Source organism: Watersipora subatra, chromosome 3 (assembly GCF_963576615.1).
Source record: "Watersipora subatra chromosome 3, tzWatSuba1.1, whole genome shotgun sequence".
Lineage (NCBI taxonomy): Eukaryota > Metazoa > Bryozoa > Gymnolaemata > Cheilostomatida > Watersiporidae > Watersipora > Watersipora subatra.
In genome coordinates this window covers 66,194,603-66,216,222 of record NC_088710.1, presented here as the reverse complement: position 1 = coordinate 66,216,222, position 21,620 = coordinate 66,194,603, and the positions used below count along the sequence as shown (strand labels likewise).

The window sequence follows — 21,620 nt, the reverse complement described above, 5'->3', positions numbered from 1 at the left end:
TGAACTTGAAGAATAGGTGATGACACTTCAACCCTCTCCTTGTGCGCATATACTATTTGTTAATCACATAAAGGAGTAATTGCTGCTACGTGCCTAAATCATAAATGGTTCTGGAGTATTGGGAGGTTACTGCCTTATTGATTTTTATACTTTTATTTGCCCAATAGTTTCACAATCATCTTAGTTTCATGATTTTCTTTTTTAATCTATGAACTCGCCTGAATGGTTGATTTTTTATTGTCCAACCATCGAGGTACATGTACTGGCTGAGGATTCTAGTTGTTGACTCAAAACATTGTTCAAGACTTAATTGTTTTTGGTTACCTTGCTATAAGCTAAATTACGTAGTTACCGACCTCATCGTATGTCAAAAATGGTAATACGTTTATGCATACTTTAGTCTAAAACTGTCCAAGCATAAGGTTGTTGGTGGAGCCATACTTTACTGATACTAGTTGTTTATATACACGGAGTTGTCTTTTCTCAAGTAGTTATCTACTTGGCCTATGTTTAGCTTGCGTTTAATATTAATAGTGGGGCGTTTGATAGCATTCATTCGTCAGAATAAAATGCTAAGGGTAAAGAGGCAAATTATTCCTTACTATAGATCCACAAGTTCAGTGACTCATGTAGAACCGTAGTTGCGAGTCTGACAGGCTGCGGTTATCATCTACCGTACACTTAGCTCTTACCTGGATTACGATTTATTCTTATATCGCAGCCGTTTTGGAGGTAATGAATTTAGATATATTTTTTAGTTTTTTACTTTCTATTTTTAACACGACCACCAAATTCGTTCAACATCTTCGAAAGCCAGTCTTGAAAAGACAAGCTTTAGCATCTGAAGAAAAGACTGCTTCTGATGCTAAAGCTTGCGGAACTTGACAAGTACGCAAGGAAATAATTTCAAGAAGTCTCTCGAATGACGCAAAAATTAGTTGAAGAAATGCAAATTTTGTGCTAAACAGCTATAATGAATAACATTAACCGTAGTTTTAAGGGAAGTGGGTAGTAGCAGAAAAGTCAATGACGATTGTGTGAGAGAAGGTTAATGAGGCAGAAATATAAAATCGGTAAGGGTAACATCTGTAAGTTTTTCACCCGTGCATCTTAGAGCTGATCCTCGATAATCAGTACAGAAATCGGATCATCATCGCTCTATTATGGTTTTTTAGCTGTTCTTCCAAATCTTGTGATTATATTCGTCATTTTCTGGGTAGAAGATTTTGAAAGCAACAGATAATAACCAAGTGTTCATAATAATCAAAAGTGTCTAGTTTTAAACTTGTGATATTAGAGCTCTATTAGAGTTCCTTAGAGTCTAGTTCTGCTAGAAACCGTTCCATCGGCTATTAGTGACATGTCACTAGACAAGGACATATCTATTTCGCCTATTTAATCATGCATTCTAACACGTTGTTGCTGAAGAACACTAGAAACAATGCATGAAAATTAGGAAAAGAGCATTGTTTTTTTCTGTCTTTGCTATCATCCACATGAGTAACCAATGTGATTCTAAGGTGATTCTAAGTGGAGGTAGGAGCAACTTTGACACGATATAGATTATCACTTAACACAAATATGTTTCTACATGACCCTTGATGCAAGACTTAAAAGTGTTAGGCCTAATCAGTTAGATAACCAGCAATTACACTGATCTTCTTAGTAGTATATCTAGCTTTCATCGCCATTTGGTGACGACAATGTCATTACGTTAACTTACAAAGATAAGTAGTTTATTCTCTGAAAATTGTATTCACTTAATTTGTTATCAGGCCAGTGATTATAACTTCACCTCAGCATGCTTTCTAGATCCAACGATTTTAGAAAATCTTTTTGGCTGTGTATCAATCGAATGCCAGTATAATCTACAGTATATTAAAAAAAAATCATTTGATCATTGTGTTTCCATATTTTTTGGCTGATTTCGTCCAAACTTCAAACACATATGCTCTGTACCTACTGACAGGTCGCTAACAATACTTGGTTTCAAAACTCTACCTGTTCCCTTCGAACCATCTTCTTAATCTTAAACACCTGTCTGCAGGCTATTTGATTGATAATGAGAAAAATTCAGAGCATCGCCGGGTGTAATCATAATAAATGCTAGGAATTTTCCAGTTTTACCACATATTTGACAAAAAGTTTGCCTAATCAAGGTCTCGTTTTATAGATAAACATTAGCAACATGTTTTAGCTAAATACAATAGCCAATTTTTTAACATGTCGGTTGAGTGTTTGAACTGAATAGGAAAATTACGATATGTAATAACACCGACTAACTTTACTCTCTACCCAGTTGGTGTTTAGGCTTTTATGAATCTAAGCAGAATCTAACGATAAATAAACGAATGTACTGCCTACACAACCTGTGATCAGCAATTGAATGTTTTCCGGTTGTACCAACTTGGACTAGATGAATGAACCTATATCACATGTATAAAGGAGAGGATTAACCGAGATTATAGTCTGGTACTGTTAGTAGGCCTATTTGGTTCCCATAGCAAGAAAAGCAAGGCTATTTTTCAGAGCTGCTTCACTGACTGCTGAAGTAAAATTATGCAACTCAATTAGTAGTTGCAACCGATGACATGATTTAGTTCAATTTGTACTCGCTATCTGGTGAGCAAACATACATGCTTCATGGTTGTCTATAACAGTGCGATGTCATCCTTAGACGAGTAGACACATGTTCTTTTTTTGTCTTAGACTCCCAGATACTTCAGGGTGCCAAGGCTAAGGTAGACTAGCCAGCTAAAACTAGCTGGTCAAGCTGGATTTACTTGTATAGAAACTTCTCCATAGCAAGCAAGAGCTGTAGCCTGAGTTAGTAAATGTTATGTAATTTTATACAGGCTATTTAATTATTGTACACTCATTTCATTTTGCCCACCAGTCTTTATTTGAAGTAAGCGACACGCTTGAATAGGTGGTTCATTAGTTTAGCCATTGTGAACTAAGATGATGGAGAACATCTCTGTCTAGAGTTGCGGAGTGATTCATTTTGAAGGATCACTTGTAACCTGCCTTTATCTCATCATTCTTTATGGCCATTAATCAGCCATTTGAGTCATACAGCTACTAACCAAGTTTCTACCTTTAGTTGCTGCATTATATACCGATAGCTTTGATATTACATCGCATTCTATGGTGCTACCTGCCATGCATGCCACCTGCCATACATCCCACGGATTTTATGATTTTCGGTATCTTTTCAAGTGTTCACACTGGTATAAACAGCGTTCAAAATTCTTTCAGTTTGCCTAATCTTGTTCACTTGCTATCACTGTCAGACAATTAGGGCTGTTATCTCATGTCATTCTCGTAAATTCATCGTTCCACACGCCCAAATTGTGCATCAAATGTCCTTACAATTGTATAGCAGGTAAACAACCAACCCCTCATCTGAGCTACTCCATGCCATAGCGATAGAGTACGCAGGCATGACTACCATAGAGGAAGTGTGGCGTATGCTTGAGGAGAAGGAAAATGACCTCCAGCTGGCTGGAGAACTTGGTAAAGTCCTACTAGAGAAGAATGAGGAGCTGACAAGAGATGCTGATAGAGCTTACCAGGATCACCAGAAACAGCTTGAGGTAAGCATAGCCCGACTACCTAACACCATAGTGTGTCGGGTGGGAACGCAGACGGCCCCTTGTCTACTAAAGGTGAGCGTCTTCTGAGTGGCAATGTGGCAGCCGAACCAAGGTTTTTGACACTGAGCACTTTGGTTGGAAGGGAAGAACCAAAGCTAAAAAAGCTAGGTTCTAGAATGCTCAATTGAGTATGGTCAGGCATAACTGAAGCTCACATTTGATTGTACAGTTTTGTACTAATGAACCAAATTCTTGCGTTAGTTTTTCATTATGAGTTTATTCGTATTATGTATTAGCTTAAATTAGAATCACTTGAAAAAACATCGTTAATTTTTTGAGTTGGCAATATCTTTTAGTGAGTTTACTTAGACGATTTCCCATTAATGGTATTTTACCCTCAATTTTCCATCTTTTGTTTTTTTCTACTGAAAGCGCCTTCTGGTTCTGACTCATTTAGGCACTCCCTGCAAGCTTACGTTACTGTAGTTCAGATATGCCCGCTAGGTAGGAAGCTTTTGCTTTGATTGGCGTGTGGCCAGTCCTTTCCTCTAATCACAGTAGCATAGCAATTGGGCATAGCAGTTGAGCATAGCTGATCTCATAGTCGACTATAACATCCTTGTGAAGAACCAGCCCACGGATGCAAACAGAAATGTGGACTGGTGAATCCCTGATTGTATTCACCGCATCAAGTGCAATTGATTGATGGAATTTCTCCAGTTGCCCAGAGAAGCTAGCCACGTCTGTACCATAGAACATGTCCTCGTGTCCTACTTTCCCTAGTCACATTCTAAGCTGACTGCAAAGGTTTACTTAGGCAGTTATGACACTCATGCTTCATTGAACCCAACAAGGCTAACCTTCGCTAAATCACCTCTGACTATAATAGTCAACTTTTCTTGTCCTTGTATTCATAAGCTGTGCTGCCGCTAATGATACTGCTGCCGTGTGCTGCTTCACAAATGATCCGTGCAAGAGCCATATCAACTGATGGGGACAGATAAAAGATGCCAATTGAGACTAGCCAGACCCATATGATGTTGCCTACTCGAGATGAAAGCAATCATTCATGTTCAGTAATGCAAATCATGCTAAGGATTGTGGGTACATGATTACCAACGCACCAGTGGTCTATGGTGTATAGAGCGAGGCGATGCCAGACTGCAGTTCCATGGAAAATATGACCTGAGTAATGATATCAGCTCTCATGCACAAGATAAGCTATGTGTACATCAACTAAAGCTTTGTTATTAAAGTTTAGCCAAATTCTGTGCCCAAAGCTATTTAATGTAAGCGAGAATACAACCAATTTTATTATTGCTCGTTACAAAAGTTCTTGACTTAAAGCAATGAATGATGTCCAGTTTAGAGGTCTGCAGTATAGCTTCATTTGAATGGTGTTCAACAGCAGCGGTGTAATAGAGAAATGAATTCATCCTGAAATATTAGTTGTTGCTATGAAATAGCAAGCCTTAAACTTTATTGTAAATATTTGCTATAATATTTAAGCTTAGCGATTCATGGATTATAGAAGTTGCGGATATCAAAGCCATGCGAGAACAGTTAATTCTATAGACAGACATTTTCTATTAATATATTCTAATGCACTACAATGAACATTACAATTTTAGTGAATTTGTTTTATTCTTATTGTGTGTTATTTAAACACAAGAGTTTCCTGGCAATAAACAACTCGAGGAAAAGAAAGTTATTGCTACTTTTAGCCACATCGGAGCTAACCAATCAGCATCAAGAGCCACGCAACTGTAACTTTCATGGTATTGGCAGCGATCTGCTCCTGATAGAATATTCATTGTTTTAAGAGTTCACAGCTGTTCCAAATCAGAACTGCAAGTATTTTACAATGATAGACGTCTATTGCGCTTTGTGGTACATTTGTCATAATTACAATTATGGTGAACATTCTTCAAAATAGAACTTACCATTGTTCCTGATTGAACAAAACCACTTTCCTTATGTTTTCTCCAATTGAATATCGTATTAGAATAATTATCTAAAAATTGAAAACGAGCAAGCTGAATTTTGACTGATTTTTCAGTGAGTTTCTGATTGATCAATAATAAAAAATGTTCTGGGTTGATCTGCTGATTCATTATTTTAGTAAAATCCTCTCAGTCAGTTATTTGTGCATACACAGGTTTTAGAGTGTGAGGGCAACATTCTATAGATGCAATCCTTCAATGCATTAGGCTACTAGATATGTATGTGTTGACTATAATATAGTCTTTGTTTCTAGTAAGCCATGTCAGAGTTATCAGACATTCCAGGTTATTGGTGATGAGTAAGGGTTTGGTGGAAGATAACAAGGTCGATGTTGTGACCGTTTTATGGCACTCGGCTATCTTCTAAAGGTGAAACACTTCTTGTCTCGTTGCTCTGAGCTGGATCCAGGGTTTAGTCTTTTAAGCCATCACTTCCATGGTAATCTTGTCGTTAGTTTGTGGTTTTTATGTAGATAAACAATCATTTGTTGGGACGTTACGGTTACAGCTTGTCCGCTATTTTTCATGCTGACAACAGGGTTTACACTCGCTGTCACCTAGATTACTCGCTGTCTTAATTGTTCCTAACGCTGCCAATCTAGAGATCTTCTTACGAGTTCAGACATTTTCGCAGGTCATGAGTTGAGCCAATCATTTCCGCGAGTTGATATAATCTTACACTAAGGTTCATCACTCCGCTATGTCCTGTGAATAATCATCTCTCATGTTCCTCATTACTCAGCTGACGCAATGACGCCAGTAGGACCTCAGGCTAGGCCCTGCTCAATGGGGAGGCACTTACATATCCGTTACACAAGTTTATTGACAGATTTGAGACTATCTAGTTCTTGTTAGAATATATCCCCACCCTTTACATAATGTTTATAGTAATCCAATGCTGTATTGAGCAGTGTGTTTGTACTAGGTAACAACTGAGGCAGGTTTCGCATTATTACCTGAGGGGACTCCGCTCTACCGGTATACTGGCTGTGAGAATGCTTGAAAAGCTCTAAGCTGATCCAGCCAGTAGCTTTAGCATAACTTCCATTTATCGTGATACAGATGTTACTTGAGCCTCAGTACAATATCTGATGTATCAATTATTCCCTCCCCCTCCTAGATTTTTATCTACGGATCATACAGTCCTCACCACCATCATGCTGTTTTGTGTAATGTATTTTGTGTGCAAAACTACACCACAAAATCTTATGGTATGACACATGTTTTGCCATTACGCAAGTAGGCTGAATGATCACTCAACTTTCCTCATGGCTTGATCTCATCCTCCCCCCTCCCCGTTAGTTAACTATCAAAGACTCGTGCGCCATTTGCGATTTGCCAGTGAAAAGGTTATATTCTTTATCTTCTTTCTGAAGTGACTATTCATTTATTTCTTATTCTTTTCTAGACATTCTCATCAATCTGAATCAACTTAAATTTCTATCATTCTCTTACTCACTATTACTCTGAAATATACTTACATCTGTTTTTTTCTGGGCAGTCCTTTCAGGTCGATTTTTTATGAGTTTTCCTGGATTCTCCAAGTGTAATTAGAGTCAATTAGAATTGAATTAAGTTTGATATGGCCTACAATGATTTAGGGTAAGTATTTGTGATTGTTTAGTTTGACCTCAACTCACTATATGCACAAACACTTTCCATGATAGGCCTATTGAAAGTTGCAGTGTTAGGTCATCGTACTCTCATTGTGAGATGCTGCCACTAGTATACACATACTAGTAGCAGCATCTCACGTTCAATGGTTGGTAAGACCTTAGGCTATTAATCCATAGCTTACGAAGTTCTCTAGTTGCCATGTTGTTCATTTATTCCTGTAAGTCATTATCATATTAAACTGTTTTTATTTAGAAAATGAAGAGTGAAAACATCTGGCTGAAGAATCAACTCTCCAAGCATTCTGTGGAGTGGGACGATGTCATGAAGACCCATAATGAAGATATACAGCAGCTGAGAGAGCAGTTGAGTGCCAAGGCTAAACAATTTGCTGTTCAATCGCAGACGACGCAGGAAATAACTCAGCTGGCACAGCAGAACCAAAGACTCGCGCAGGAGCTAGAAAAGGTGGGTTCATGCTGCTGACCTTTTCTAGTTCTAGATTTATGTAGATTTGCTGAAGATCTAAGGCTATTACATGTATAAGGCATGCAGTGATGCTATGCAAGGCATCGATGCCATTCATGGACTTGGTTTTGTTTACACCGTAGCGTGGTAACTGCTCATTTATCCATTCTTTGAGAGCGTTTATGCTATTGGAAAGTGTATGATTACAGAATACAATGGCTGATGATAAGATGTTTGTTATTGTCAGCAGAAGCTATGTTATGACTGTCTTGAGAGCTGTAGTCCAGTGTCCGCAGGTGCTTCCAGCATCAATATATAGATAGAGCCCAAAATGGCATTGAAGTTTATTTGGGCTAGTAGCATGTGAATTGTGCAGATGTAGATTGTCAACTGATAAGTATGACAAGTGGTGAATGACATGAGATGGTGACGCGACAGTTTGCTTGAAATATACTTGCTGATATCTTCTGTAATTGTCTGGTACACATCCTCTGTTGTATTATATTTCACCCATTACTTGCTATGAAGGCTTTCCTAATATCCTCTAGTTGTTTTATGACACTTACCTATCTGCATGCTATTACACAGTGGACACAGAAATTAGTTCTGAAAGTAACAAGTTATATAATGAAATGTACAGTTGTAATACATTTGTGTGGCTCACCTCATGCGCTGTGATATACTTAATCCGCTGTGACATACTTAACTCGCTGTGACATACTTAACCCGTGGTCTGTAATTATACCCCATTACCTATGCCCTTGAACACCACTGATCACCACTGGCTGAGTCTGTCACATATAGCAGAGGTTTTGTATAATTGTCTTGTATGAAGGATAGTTATTATATACATATAATAAACATATAGGCCTATACAATATGTTTATAATAATAATATATATATATATGTTTATATATAATATATATTATAGACATATCACTTTTGGAGTTTGTAAATATGAATGCTCGTACAAGCATAATGATTTTACCCATTCTTATAAAGATTCCGTTGGGGTTTTTCTTGACACTAATTTATTATCGGCAATATGATAATACAAGAATTAGGAATGTGTTCGAATCAGTACTACAGTTGAATTTGCTGCCTCTTGAGAAAAGCTTACAGGTTACACAATAAGGTTACATCACTGAATACTTTCAAACCATACAATGTTTCAGGGGAGTTGGGTATGGGGGCCAAGGAAGGATGAGGATTCAGGCTCACTAAATCACTACTGCACTATATAACCACTCCTATAACTCAATCCATTGCCATTACTATCTCATAGGATCATAGGCTACATGACTATTATAAGTTTAAATACAGATAGATTTGAATAGGCCCTTTTGTATGTCGCAGAGACTTTAGCTAGTAGAATTGCTTTGTCTTCTTATAGTTTTTTTGGCTTGCCTTGTCAGTTGGTTTCTATGGTAATAAAGAGGACATTGCTCAACAATGCTTATGCAGTTATTTCTCCAGGCGTGTGGTTACGTTTGTGAGTTGGCGTTGGCAGACGGTGTTTGTCTGGAAGAGTGGAGCAGCGCAGGGTTGATGATTAGCTATATGTATTAGCTATTAAACTCTGTTAATCCCCTAGTAAAACTGTTGATAATCTCGCCCTTTACCGGTCCCTGTTAGCAATCAAATTAGCTAACCTTCCAGCGAGGTTCTGAGTGATTCTCTGACATCTGTCATAAACTGCTTGACATGTGTTTGCAGGTGCTCGAGTCGGAGGAGCTTGTCAAGTCGGCAAACAAGGACTTAAGACGGAGCATTGATGAGTTCAAGACGGCCAACGCATCACTAGCTCTAGATTTGGATACTCTTGTAGAAAAGGTAGCTATATTTACATGTACTTACATCATTCATTTGAATGTGTTTAAATACATTCAGAGATTCACCTGGCAACTCATTTAGTTGTAGCACTTTAGTCTATGAAAGACACTTGTTGAGAGCTCCAAGTTTACTCTGTGTATATTATTGAAAAGGTTCAATGTTTTGTTATTTTTACGTGTTTTGACTATTTACGTTATAGTTTGCTAGATCACTGATTAGATAGGGGTGGTACATTACGCGATACGCCCCGCTGTAAAGACCCTCAGTTTATAAGGCCTCACTCTAACCGCCCTTGTAAAGCTATTAATTAATTACTCAGTAGTTCAGTTGGTAGAAATACCTGTGCTCAGGAAGTGATAAATCTGCATGAAAAATTCAAACATCGGCTGTTTCTTTTTCTCCAATCAAGATACTGCTGTGTAAATTACAACAAAGAGAGATAGAGAACGAAATCTCAGCATGTTCCTAGAGTGAGAGTATGTGGAATGACATAGTCACGGTTAGCTAATATTGTCAGATGTGGTTTACCTCCCCGTCTTTTTACTAATATAAAAGCTAGAAAAGCATTTCTGTGTGTAAAAAGTGCAGTTGTGGTTAGCCTGGCAGACGAATGTGAACAATTAATCTCTATTCTAATGCAAAGTAATGAGCTGCTATTTTCAAATTTAAAATTGCACATTCATAGTTGAACGTCTGATCTTGGATATATTCTCTAAAAGCCCCATGAACTTTGTAGTCTTGTTAGGAATTTCTCCTGATTACATAACTTATAGCTCTAAAGCGTGAAATAACCTGTGTTGCTGTCTTGAGAATCACGGGCTGTGTTGCGGCTGAATGAAATAGTGCTATACTAACATGAGAAGACAACTCTGCAGTGGAAGTTCTATGTGTCTGGATTATAAACTCCCAAACGCAAGACTATTTTTTTAAAATGTGTAATTAATTAAATTAATTGAACGTGTTACAAGTCATAAACGTAGTTTGAGACAATTTTCTCTAGAAATGCTCAATATCTGAAGGGTTAATTTTAATATTAGATTAGTTTAACCTGAAACATTTTATTGACTAATTGGAGCGGGTCTTTCTTCTAAATGAAACCGCAACTCTAAAACTAAACCATCGCTTTTTTCGAGAATTTCATCGCCTTTCTGATAAAAGGGATGTAAAAAACTAAACGTGAAAAAATGATTCGATTTAAAAATAGAATTGTAGTTTCTTTTCAATTATTAGCATATTTATTGATTGACTCAACCAAGTGACTTGGGATTCCCAAGTCACTAGGTTGAGTGACGCCCAGGACGCTCGATTCCCAGCATTTCACTTGAGGAAAGATAGATTGTAGTTCAAATTTTAAACAACTGAAAAATGATTGATAACTAGTACGCTGGCAGTCCCCGTGCACCGTGAGAAATTTTATTGTGTAATAGCTACGTGCACAATTATTCTTAGATGTAGTAACAGTAGTCGAATGGCGCAATTGGTAGCGCCCTGCCTTGAAATCCGAATATCAGGGTTTCCTTCCAGTCTGATGCAATCTTTTTTCCCAACGCTCTTAGCGTGACTTCAGACAGATAGACACGGCTCTTATTATAGTAAAAATTGAAAAGAATTCTAAATGAAACACGCACAAGTTACATGAGCGCTACCAAATTAATGGCAATATCATTGTTTCACTACTTGATTTATTTTGACTCATACTAACAATAAAGCATTAGATACATTGAGATGCCAGTCCCAGGATTACCATTCACATTCCTCTATAAACTCGCAGGAGTCGGTGATGAGACGCAAGTGCCAAGATGCGGAACAGAAAGTGACGGTGCTAAACAACCTGAATGACAGGTACAACAAGAAGTGTGATGAGCTTACATATCGTAACAGTTGCCTGGAGAAAGAGAAACAGGAAGCCATAGACCAGGTGGATACTAATGATCACATTTGACTTTCTTATTCTTGCTTGTTTCATTCAGAGACACAAGTGAAAACTTACTAATGACTAGACTATCTACCTAATTGGCTGCTATATTATTTTTAAACAGCTGTAGAAACGCTGTGTTTTGCAGCTCTGCTTTTTCTTTAAATTCCAAATCACTTCTTCAGAGTTTTGGCTAAGTCTAGTGGGTACAGTAAGGTGATAACAAAGGCCATTCTGGGATTTGAATCAAATTTTGTAAAAACTGGTTCAAATCTTTTTTGTACATAGCATGTTCTTACCTAAATGTCATACTTTATGTTGCTGTTAGGGTGTTGGTTATGTGATACACTAACGGCCTGTAGCTTGATAAACGTTTTAAGATGTATGTTGTTTAATGCTGGTAATTATATACAAACTGCACACCAGTTAACATTTATTCCGACCCATGACATCATGCCGACCCATGACCTTATGCTGACCCATGACCTCATGCTGACCCATGAACTTACAGAACTTATCTATTAAACATTTAGTTTATTAGACAATGTTCAAAATTTATAGTCTTTTTAAATCTGATTTTCACTGAGATGGACCATGACAGTGGATTATACAATATAAAAAATAAAACATAGATTTCTCATGTACAGGTCATGCGTGTGCGCTGTGCGTGTAGGTCACAGGTTATGGTAAACAGGAAGCTTTGGCATGTAAACTAGCGATGCATTTGATGACTAACACACTTACGTATTATGATTTTATCTATCAAAAGCTATGCATATGTTATCACAGGTAAGGGTAGCGGACAAGCACATAGAGATGCTCAAGGAGAAGAACACAGAGCTGTTTGAGCAGCTACAGGAACTGGCCCATAGTTCTGCTATCACCTCTCCATCCGTCTTTGAGGAGCTTGAATACTCTCAGAAATCTCTAACCTCGGGCTATAGCTCTAATCTCAGTCTACTCGATGAGCTCGACAGCGACGAGGCGCTTTCGACACTTCCTGTTGACAACTTCAGTCAGGTGAGTCAGCAATTCAGTGAGTCAGCGTATAAGTGGCAGCTCTGCTGTATCACAGTTTGTCTTCAGAATGTTTGAAGGAAGTGTAAAGGCAGATTTAAGTGAACAAACTTTAGGGTATATTACTTATAAACGAACATATTGTGCTTGTGATGCGATACTTTTCACACAGCATTGATGGTATTATACCTGGGGGTTTTTAGTTTTGGTTTAAACAAGTAAGAGAGTTAATAGTAACCATTTTTTTAAATGGATCACTTTTTTTCATAGATATTTGCTACCTAATATCTCTGACTTGCATATTTTTTAACAAAATATGTTTACTTTATTAAAAGTTGGTTTATACCTGCTTTCATCATATATGAACTGCCCAAACTTGACCTTAACCTGTCGTTGAATCTAAAGCAGTTGATGGCAGAGTTATCTTCACAACATAGGTTGTATAACTCCCAGCAGCATACCCTCAGTGTCTAATATTATGAGTACTCAAGTCCTAACGACTTTGATTTATTTTGTGATAAAAGTACTTTGATTGCGTTTAGTTATTCCGCTTCGATCACATTTTATATTTGCGTTTGAACTTTACCTCAGCGTGAAAGCTTGCACTAAATTTAATTAGTCGTCCTTTTTGCGATGTTGTAGTCCGTTGTCATACTTAATACATAAACCAGTTGGACTCACTTCTATGATGCTCAGTTAGAATGTATTTTTAGATCAGCAATGCAAAAAGATCTATTTTTCAACCTTTGTACCACCATTTTGTTAGGAATATTTCACGCATAATGACAAACACAAAGTTATCAAATGTTAATGTCATCTTTTGTGTTTCTTGGATAGTTGAAGATGGAAGTGCTAGAGACATACCAGGAACTGCAGGCTATAGTCGATGAGCTGGAGGCGAGTGAATGCGCTGCAAGCTCACCAAGGGTCAAGGTGACAACTAGCAAAGACATCAGCAACGGAGAGCTAATATCTATGTCCAAGCATGTCCGATATCTTGTCACAAGAAGACATCAAATGGGTTCTCTTTTGGCACAGATAGCTGAAATGAAGAGCTCGTTGGCTTCACAATCTGAAAAGGTAGGGGTAGCTTTTTTCCTCGGCCATGCCATGGGTTTTGAAGCAGTTCCTGTATTTGAATTTAAGTACGATATCTTTAAGCAATCGCAATGGATTTATTCACTGGAACCAGAAAAACATTGCAGCTTGTGGTCTTAAAGTGCTTGTGGCATGCTATATATATATATCAGTTTGAAAAGGTACATGGTCGCTTGTGTAACTCTGTCTATACCTTGTCTTTCACGCACACACAGTTTCAGGTATGAGCATTTGGTTGCTAACCCGAGTATTATACTATCAGTAGGGGTGACTTACCTTCACCCATCTTTTCTACTTACTAACCATAAGCATGGCACTTAACTGGACAATGGCTACACGCGCATCCGCGAGGCTTTCATAGAACTTTTGTTGTTATGACATTGCTGATCGAGTATGTGCCAGCACCTGCTCTCTCTTGTCACTACTAATTTAAACTTTTTGAACTGTTTTCAGAGCATGGTAGGCTGTCTGTGTATCCTTGTGATTACTGCAGATTGCACCCAGAGTTCATATCTAGCTTTTTACTGCTCAACCTCACCGTCAACTAGTACATTCTCATATGCATAAATCTCTTAACACGAGCCGCTCAGTGCACCTCGGCACACCATTTACATGTTGCAAAGAGCCACGTGGTGTGGCTTTAGTAGGGTTAGTAGAAAATGATTCAGATTGGCGAGTAGTTAATTAAGTAATCTATCTATCTGTCTGTACTTAAACAAAAGGAAATGGTCTGCTGGCCATGTTGAGCAAATGGAAAACATGTTTACAGCTCACTCTGCTGAATTGCTCTTTACAAAATTGTTAAAATGTTATCGCAATTTCTTCTTCGCAATGACCAGCTGCGTCAGACATGTTACAGCTACCAAGGCTCCACAAATCGTAGCTCGGTAGATTTTTTATGATTATCTATTTATTAAGAGTGACAGTGATTATTCATACTTTCATAGATCTTGTGGTTCAAACTTATGACAACTTGTACGCGCCATTATGAATATTAGGTTTTACTCAGTATTCAATTACGTCCTGGTAAAAAATTACTTGGGTGAAATTAATGGACTATGTTATATATAACTCGTGCTTCGTGTAGTGTTCAGAGCAAACACAAAATTGATTTGATTTTAATGACGGCAGTAAATGTTTTGTTATGATATTATAGGCTGTTATTTTCTTCTGGCCTTAGTTATGCTACCTATCTCTAGTGTTTCCGTTTCATGAAAAAGGTGCAAACTAACACACTTTCCTTCATCACTCGACCCACTTCCTTTTCGCTAGACGTGTGTTTACTCTACCCGATTGCTGTGAGGTGATTTGTTTGTCGTGGACCAATCCTTAGCTGGCACCTTCTTGAATAGGCTACTCAAGAAGCAATGCAAAACGTTAATCTTGAACACTGTATTAATGGTGTTGGAGTCGTGTCCTCTATAGTTAGAATGATCTGCTTTTAGCATGTTCACTGTGTATATGGCTTGTTCATGCAACTACTTTATGAGTTGCTGTTCTTTGTTTGTTTGTTAAGATGGAAATGTTGGAATCAGATTTGGGGCTAGCACGTCGCACACAGGTTGCTAAACAAACAGAGGAGTTGGAAGCTTGCCTAAAAGAGGTAGGAAATGGATATTTGTAAAGCCTGGCATTACTAGGTGGTAATATTGACTTTGGCCAACTGTATCAGACGTGACGATATAGCCCCTGCATCTCTTTCCTGGTCAGCATGTTTTCTGTTGTATCACAATGTGTCTGCTGATTGCACTATCTTTCTCATGTCATGCATGCACTATCATGCTAGTCCTATTTCCTACCAACTATTTTCTTAGTATTCAACTGTTTTTTGTGAATCCGGTGTTGGTTCTGTGATGAAACCGGTTGATGCAAATGGTGCTGTTTATGTACTCGCCACGCGTGTGTAGGAAAGGGAAGAACATGATGCAACTGTGACAAAGCTGAAGACTGAGCTCCAGTCCACAAAAGCTGATAACAGAAAATTGGAAAAGGAGTTGCTGGAAACGATACAGAAGAAAGTAAAATTATCTCAACAGGTTGAGCAATGGCAGGTAAGTAGATTCCTTTAACCGTTTCTTGCTCGATACATTAGGGTGGCACTGTTATTAATTATTTCGATGGTGTCGCTTTTAAAGGAGAAAGCCGTAAAGCTTTGGAGTTAGAAAATGGACATAGCGTTTTTATTTTTTTAAAACTTTGTTAACGTTTTAAAGTTAGAATACATCATAACAAAGGCTGAATTTACGTTGTACGGTGTTCCTGAAGAGTATTATTATCATTCATCAAACGCTTTAAAGTTTTGAGGTCAGATTGTAAACCTCATTATGGATGGATCTAAAAACAGCAGATATGATTTAGACCTTAGTTACTTCAAATCAGAGAGTTCTGATGATTGTGATGATCGATTTTCTCAGTTACACCGTCACAAAAATAATGTCAACCGTTACAGCAACAATAAATCAATTAATTGTTACTGTTGTAACCGAGTCATTATTAGTACCATTTTGTGGATAGTTTTCTACAGATCACTTTCTGCAAAGATTTGTGGTTTGCAAAGATCACAGTATGTCAAAATGGCGGGCAAATAGGTGGCGTTCAATTGAAAGGTGGTGCTGCATTTTTCAAACCTTCTTCTATAGTGGCGTTCTGTTAGAGGTGGTGTTCAAATAGAAGTTTTACAGTATATTTGTTTAAATCTGATATGTGCAATTCAACATCGCGGGAATTTCATGGAGTTATTAGGAGTTATCTTATCCTCATGTAAAACTCATTTGCAGTTTAGAGTTTGTTTGTGCTAAACAATGGCATAGGCTGTAAACCATGCATGTTATATCGCTTACTAGGTATGGGACACCATTGTTTTGTGTTGTAGCTTGACATGGAGGAGATGGTGGAGAACCAGGTGCGCTGCATGTTTTTATTAGAGCAGCAGAACAATTCTAAAGTTTTAAATGTTGGCAGCACTCCTAACACTCCCAACACACCCTCCAATGCCGGCAGCAGTTCAACGCTGCCTCATACACCCGCTGCTGGCAATCTCGAGGGGAAGCAAAAGACTGCATTTAATCGGTCAGACAAAAGAAGGTTTAGTTTTTTTCAAAGACGGAGCAACAAGGATAGCTAACTGGTGAGGAGGGGGTGTGTTTTGACAGTACTCCATGATAACCGGCTGAAAGCTAGGAGAGTCTCTTATGTTGGCTGTACTTATTGACTCCCTGCAGGCTCAATTTTCTCTTCAGTGTCTATCCTGGTTTATGTCAAGGTACATGCGTTATAATCTGTCAAATACTTCAATGTGGCAGGCATTTCTGACAGACAGTATAGAAGTTGTCTCATGAACATGTGTTGCCTGCGGCTAGAGTTATCCATTATAATATTTTTTCTATATCAACTATTTGATAAGGATATGCTGCACCATGTGACTTTTTTCGGACAGGAGAGATGCTTGAGCAATGTCATATATGAGAATTCTATTGCCCACCCATTCTTTTCTTTTGTTGGAGATTATATATACTTTATTATAGCATAACGATATTTTTCTATGGGGGAAGATTAAGTAGCTTTTTTATATTCCTCTAGTCGTGTAAATTGCACTTGTTTTTAGCCTACCTTTATCTATATTGATGTATATGTTATGTCGCCGTGCGCTTCCGTATGCAAAACGGTTTGTGTGGATTGCTGATTCCATCCGAGAGCAGATAACTCAGAGGCTTGCGAAACTCGTACATTCCTGCTATTTACAACTATAAGTGCTCCAGATATCACTGTCTGGTATTAAAAAAGGCTTGCAACTGACAGTTGACGATGTACTCCGTCCAATTAATGTTAGATTTAGACAGTGAATAACATCATTTGTTAATGATTATATTAGCATTTTTGAGCAGTTGAATTATTATTTATATGCAAACTTTGTTATACGTCTTACTAACAAGTGTCTATATTTGATTTATCTATGTAATACAACAAGAAGCTGTCAATATATGATATTATATGCTATTAGCAGACTTCCATAGACATGGTTCATACAGGTTTTGTTCTACTCAAATACTGCCTCAGTGTTACAATCGCCTAATGCTCTTGTACTTGCAGAGACGGACTACCTGGTATTGATAAAACACGGTGTGTTTGAACAGATTTATACAACAGCTATTTAAACACATGTTTTCATAGATTGATTTTTAATTGGTATAACTGTAACCGTAGGAAAATCATATTGTTATTAAATTTTAAATTCATTTAAAATTATACATTAGATTATAACTATGGCAAATCAACAATGTGGTCCTCCGATGATTTGTCGACCTATGTGACAATATTTTTCGCTCGATGCTAGCCAATGATTGTTTACAAAGAGTTTGAAAGCAAAGGACATGTAAGGCTTCGGACACTACTTCACAAACAAAAATTTAATGTTATTACGTCACCACATCTTACAGACTGTCATTTTTAAGCCTCTCATAAGTAGTTATGTTGAAGTGCGGATTCTATTCACAGAGTGACATGATACAACTTTTATCGAAACTGTTTTGTTGCCATGATTCGAATTGATCGACATAGAGTATGTTCAGTTGATGGGATCCGAATTGAGGGACATAAAGTATGTTCAGTTGACATGCTCTGAATTGAGGGACATGGAAGTAGTATGTTCGGTTGATATAATCTGAGTTGAGAGACATGGAGTATGTTCAGTGGACATGAATTGAGCTGAGGGACATGGAGTATGTTTATTTGACATGATCTGAGTCGAGGGACATGGAAGTATGTTCGGCTGACATGATCTGAATTGATGGACATGGAAGTATGTTCGGTTGACATAATCTGAGTTGTGGGACATGTCCCATGATCCCACATGGTCCCATAATCCTATAAATACCAACCAATATCTGTCAATATACCAAAGATGCCAATATCAAGATAACCAATATACCAAAGATTATTACACTGGTAGTAAATAACTAGCATCACAGTGCTAGTTATTTACTAGCATCGTTACAATGTAATGGCACTAGTTAATAACCCCAAGCACTTTAAGCTTGAGTATGTTAACCGATGTAATGAATGTCATCCCACCCATTCATCGTTACAGTCAGTTGAATAATGATAATATAGTAGTCTAGATCGCTGGTCTTCAGACCTTAGGGTTCCGAGATCAAATCCTCTGCAGAGTGGATTTTTCATTGATAGATTTTACCCAATATAACTCTACACACGGACAGACAGAAAACAAAGACAAACCCTGAGTTTTATATTTATATATTGGCTAACATTGCTGTCCAAATAATTTTGAGTTTGGAGAATGATGCTAAGACATGTGATCAGAAGACACGGAATTTTGAGAGCATGGTTGGGGGCATCTCCTTTGGCAATCGTACTTCCAAGTTAGTACATGTTTAATTTCTTCAAAATTAGTGAGTTCCAGCAGTTTTTAATTTACATCTGAGCTGTGCATGCAATTAACTTTTTCTTGCATAGTAATTTAATTTTTTAAATTCTATTTGCTTTGGAAAATGTTACATGCTATATAATGTAATGCTATGTCGCATTATGAAACATAAAGTCACATTATGACATAGCAAGTATGTCAATGCTATCTTATGTTTCTTATGATCAATTCTCAATAATGATAGCGCTGACATGCTCATTATGTCATTACAAGTGACCTCTGATTTATTTCAAAATCTACATCAAATTATTCATTGAAGTTGTTATAAAAAACTGAAGGCACTGGATGATTACAGTAAATTGTAACATTGATTATAGCTGTATCTAGTGGCAGTAGAGATATCTAGTGGCAGTAGAGATATCTAGTGGCAGTAGAGATATCTAGTGGCAGTAGAGATATCTAGTGGCAGTAGAGATATCTAGTGGCAGTAGAGATATCTAGTGGCAGTAGAGATATCTAGTGGCAGTAGAGATATCTAGTGGCAGTAGAGATATCTAGTGGCAGTAGAGATATCTAGTGGCAATTGAGCTATTTGGTCTATAAAGTGAACGTGAGGAAAAAAACAAGCGAGAAAAGCCAAGAAAAAAACCAAGCTAGGGAAAGAAGAGTGTACAGATGATAAAAAATCTAAAACCATGCCAAAAACAAGGAAGTTGACAGTCCTGCATCTAATGTTTCATAGCTTAAATTAAAAAACACAATATGTAGCAGTTCTCTTCTCCCTCTCTCTCCCTTTCTCTCCTTCTCTTTCTGTCTTTTTCTACCCTCTCGCTTTGCTTTTTCTCTCTCTCCTTCTACCCTCTTTCTCTCTCCTTTTTTCATTCTCTTTTTTTCTACCATTTCTCTCCTCCGTTGTCTCTTCTTTTTTCCTTTTATCATCCTTTCATTCTTCTCTCTTTCTCTCTTCTTTCCCTTTTTACTCCTCTCTTTGTCTACCTTTTTCTAGGCGAGCATGCTGCTCTTCTGACGTGCGAGCAGATGTTGGAAGGTTATGGGATACATTTGTTAGACCAACTAATATGTGGAGTCTTAAAACAGATTGTACATGTACGTCGGTAAATCAAACATTACAAGAATTCAAACACGGTGGATGCAACAATAGGAAGTTGTGACTACATAGCTGCCAGATAATAAAACTTCTACGTATAATTATTTGTACACGATGTCATTATACAAGTTTTTTATAATGTGAAGCCGGTAGTTTTTCCGTAGACTAATCTCCTAAAAACACTTAGTCCTATTTGCTAATGCGCAATATGCACTAAACTATGTCTAAAGAGTAGTGAATAAAAAAGACCTTTGTTTGCAGCTGGCTAGCGGTTTAGGTTTTGCTACTAGCTACCTTGGAGCTCTAAGATATGTCTGAGAAACTGATGATAACTATCCTGAGAAAGAGAACTTGCGAAAGGTTGTGTAGGCAAAATAGTGACTGTAGAGAATCCCCTGGTTCGTAGTTATATTGTCACATACGGGTGATGAGGCATAGTGTATATTCTATTAAAAGTTTATTATATATGCTTGTCAACACCGTGAAACTACAATAAAACAATAACTCGATTGTCGATAAAGGTTATTGAAAGTGTGCTAATTATACAAGTAGTCATCTGCAAAACCATTTGGAAACATATAAAATAAAACACATAAAATGAAAGATATAATATTTACCTTAATAACACATCCAGGAGATTGCTAAATAGTATGTGATTCTCCTTCTGTTTAATTCTTGATTATATGTGTATGCGATAGATATTACGGTAATGATGAAACTTAATACAGATAAAAGAAAGTATCAGCATAAAAAAATGAGGCTTAAAAACTACATGTTGTTGGCTCAAAGGCTGACAAAACAACGACTTTAAGCACACTTAATCAAACGTATGGGACTGTGGCAAGTCAGACAGACCACACAAGACCATTAGACCACCCTAGATCGACAGATCGATTGGCATTTATTCTGGACAGGAGCAGTGAATCATACAGGGTAACTAGACATTGCAGTGCACTATGAAATTAGGAAATTTAACAGACAGCAGAACTTTACAGTGACCTTTGAGAATGAACATACACTGTCTTAACAGCAAAAGAGTTAACCACAGGTGAAGAGAAAATGGTACCCTTGCTCTTTTTTTGTTTCTATAAAGTTGCTAAACCATGTGGACTTAGTCTCATATCGCATGACATCGAACATTCTGGAAGATCTTCTAGAAGCTTCTATTGCTACCCCTATTATGCACATTAGTACATTTGCCAGTCCTGTGTGGTGTGAGAGATCGTCATGAGTAATCACTATATGCATAATTATCACATAAAAAGGTGAAGTGATTGAGTAGTAAAGTTGCAGCGCACATGCTTTTTGAATCTGATGCTGTGGGTTCGACTCCTATGGGAAACAATTTTTCTTATAACGCTCTCAGCGTAGCTTTGGACAGTTGAACAGACACTGCTCTTATTAAAGTAAAGATTGTTACAATTGAACGCACTTGAACACAGCTAAAGCACCAGGTAAGACAACAGGGTTCTTGGGTCATTGGATTGAATTTTGAAAACACCATTCAACAAACCAGCATCTTTCATGTCTCACAACCGATGGAATGTTTAAACTCCTCCCTTATGAATTGAGGTCATAACATCT

The 21,620-nt window shown here is 37.6% G+C and overlaps 1 protein-coding gene across 3 annotated transcripts; it reads left to right on the top strand.

Moving 5' to 3' along the window:
- The first annotated feature begins 615 nt into the window (after positions 1 to 615).
- On the top strand, positions 616 to 17,541 carry LOC137389879 (bicaudal D-related protein homolog). Of its 3 annotated transcripts, none has more exons than XM_068076031.1 (10): positions 616 to 732; positions 3,386 to 3,596; positions 7,469 to 7,681; positions 9,399 to 9,515; positions 11,287 to 11,433; positions 12,220 to 12,450; positions 13,285 to 13,533; positions 15,062 to 15,148; positions 15,453 to 15,596; positions 16,418 to 17,541. In XM_068076031.1, the coding sequence occupies exons 2-10, from the start codon at positions 3,444 to 3,446 to the stop codon at positions 16,667 to 16,669; spliced, it is 1,593 nt and encodes a 530-aa protein (XP_067932132.1). In that variant the 5' UTR covers positions 616 to 732; positions 3,386 to 3,443; the 3' UTR covers positions 16,670 to 17,541. The 3 variants fall into 3 exon arrangements, with proteins under 3 accessions (XP_067932132.1, XP_067932133.1, XP_067932131.1); XM_068076032.1 differs by having other exon boundaries at positions 635 to 732; positions 3,383 to 3,596; positions 13,285 to 13,527; XM_068076030.1 differs by having other exon boundaries at positions 635 to 732; positions 3,383 to 3,596.
- The last annotated feature ends 4,079 nt before the right edge of the window (positions 17,542 to 21,620 follow it).

What these genes read in the sequence shown, in the direction of transcription:
- LOC137389879 (XM_068076031.1), top strand. Translation starts at nt 3,444, where the DNA reads ATGACTACCATAGAGGAAGTGTGGCGTATGCTTGAGGAGAAGGAAAAT. An exon ending in CACAATCTGAAAAGGTAGGG is followed by an intron (nt 13,534 to 15,061) that starts GTAGCTTTTTTC and finishes TTGTTTGTTAAG; the next exon opens with ATGGAAATGTTGGAATCAGA. An exon ending in TGGAAGCTTGCCTAAAAGAG is followed by an intron (nt 15,149 to 15,452) that starts GTAGGAAATGGA and finishes ACGCGTGTGTAG; the next exon opens with GAAAGGGAAGAACATGATGC.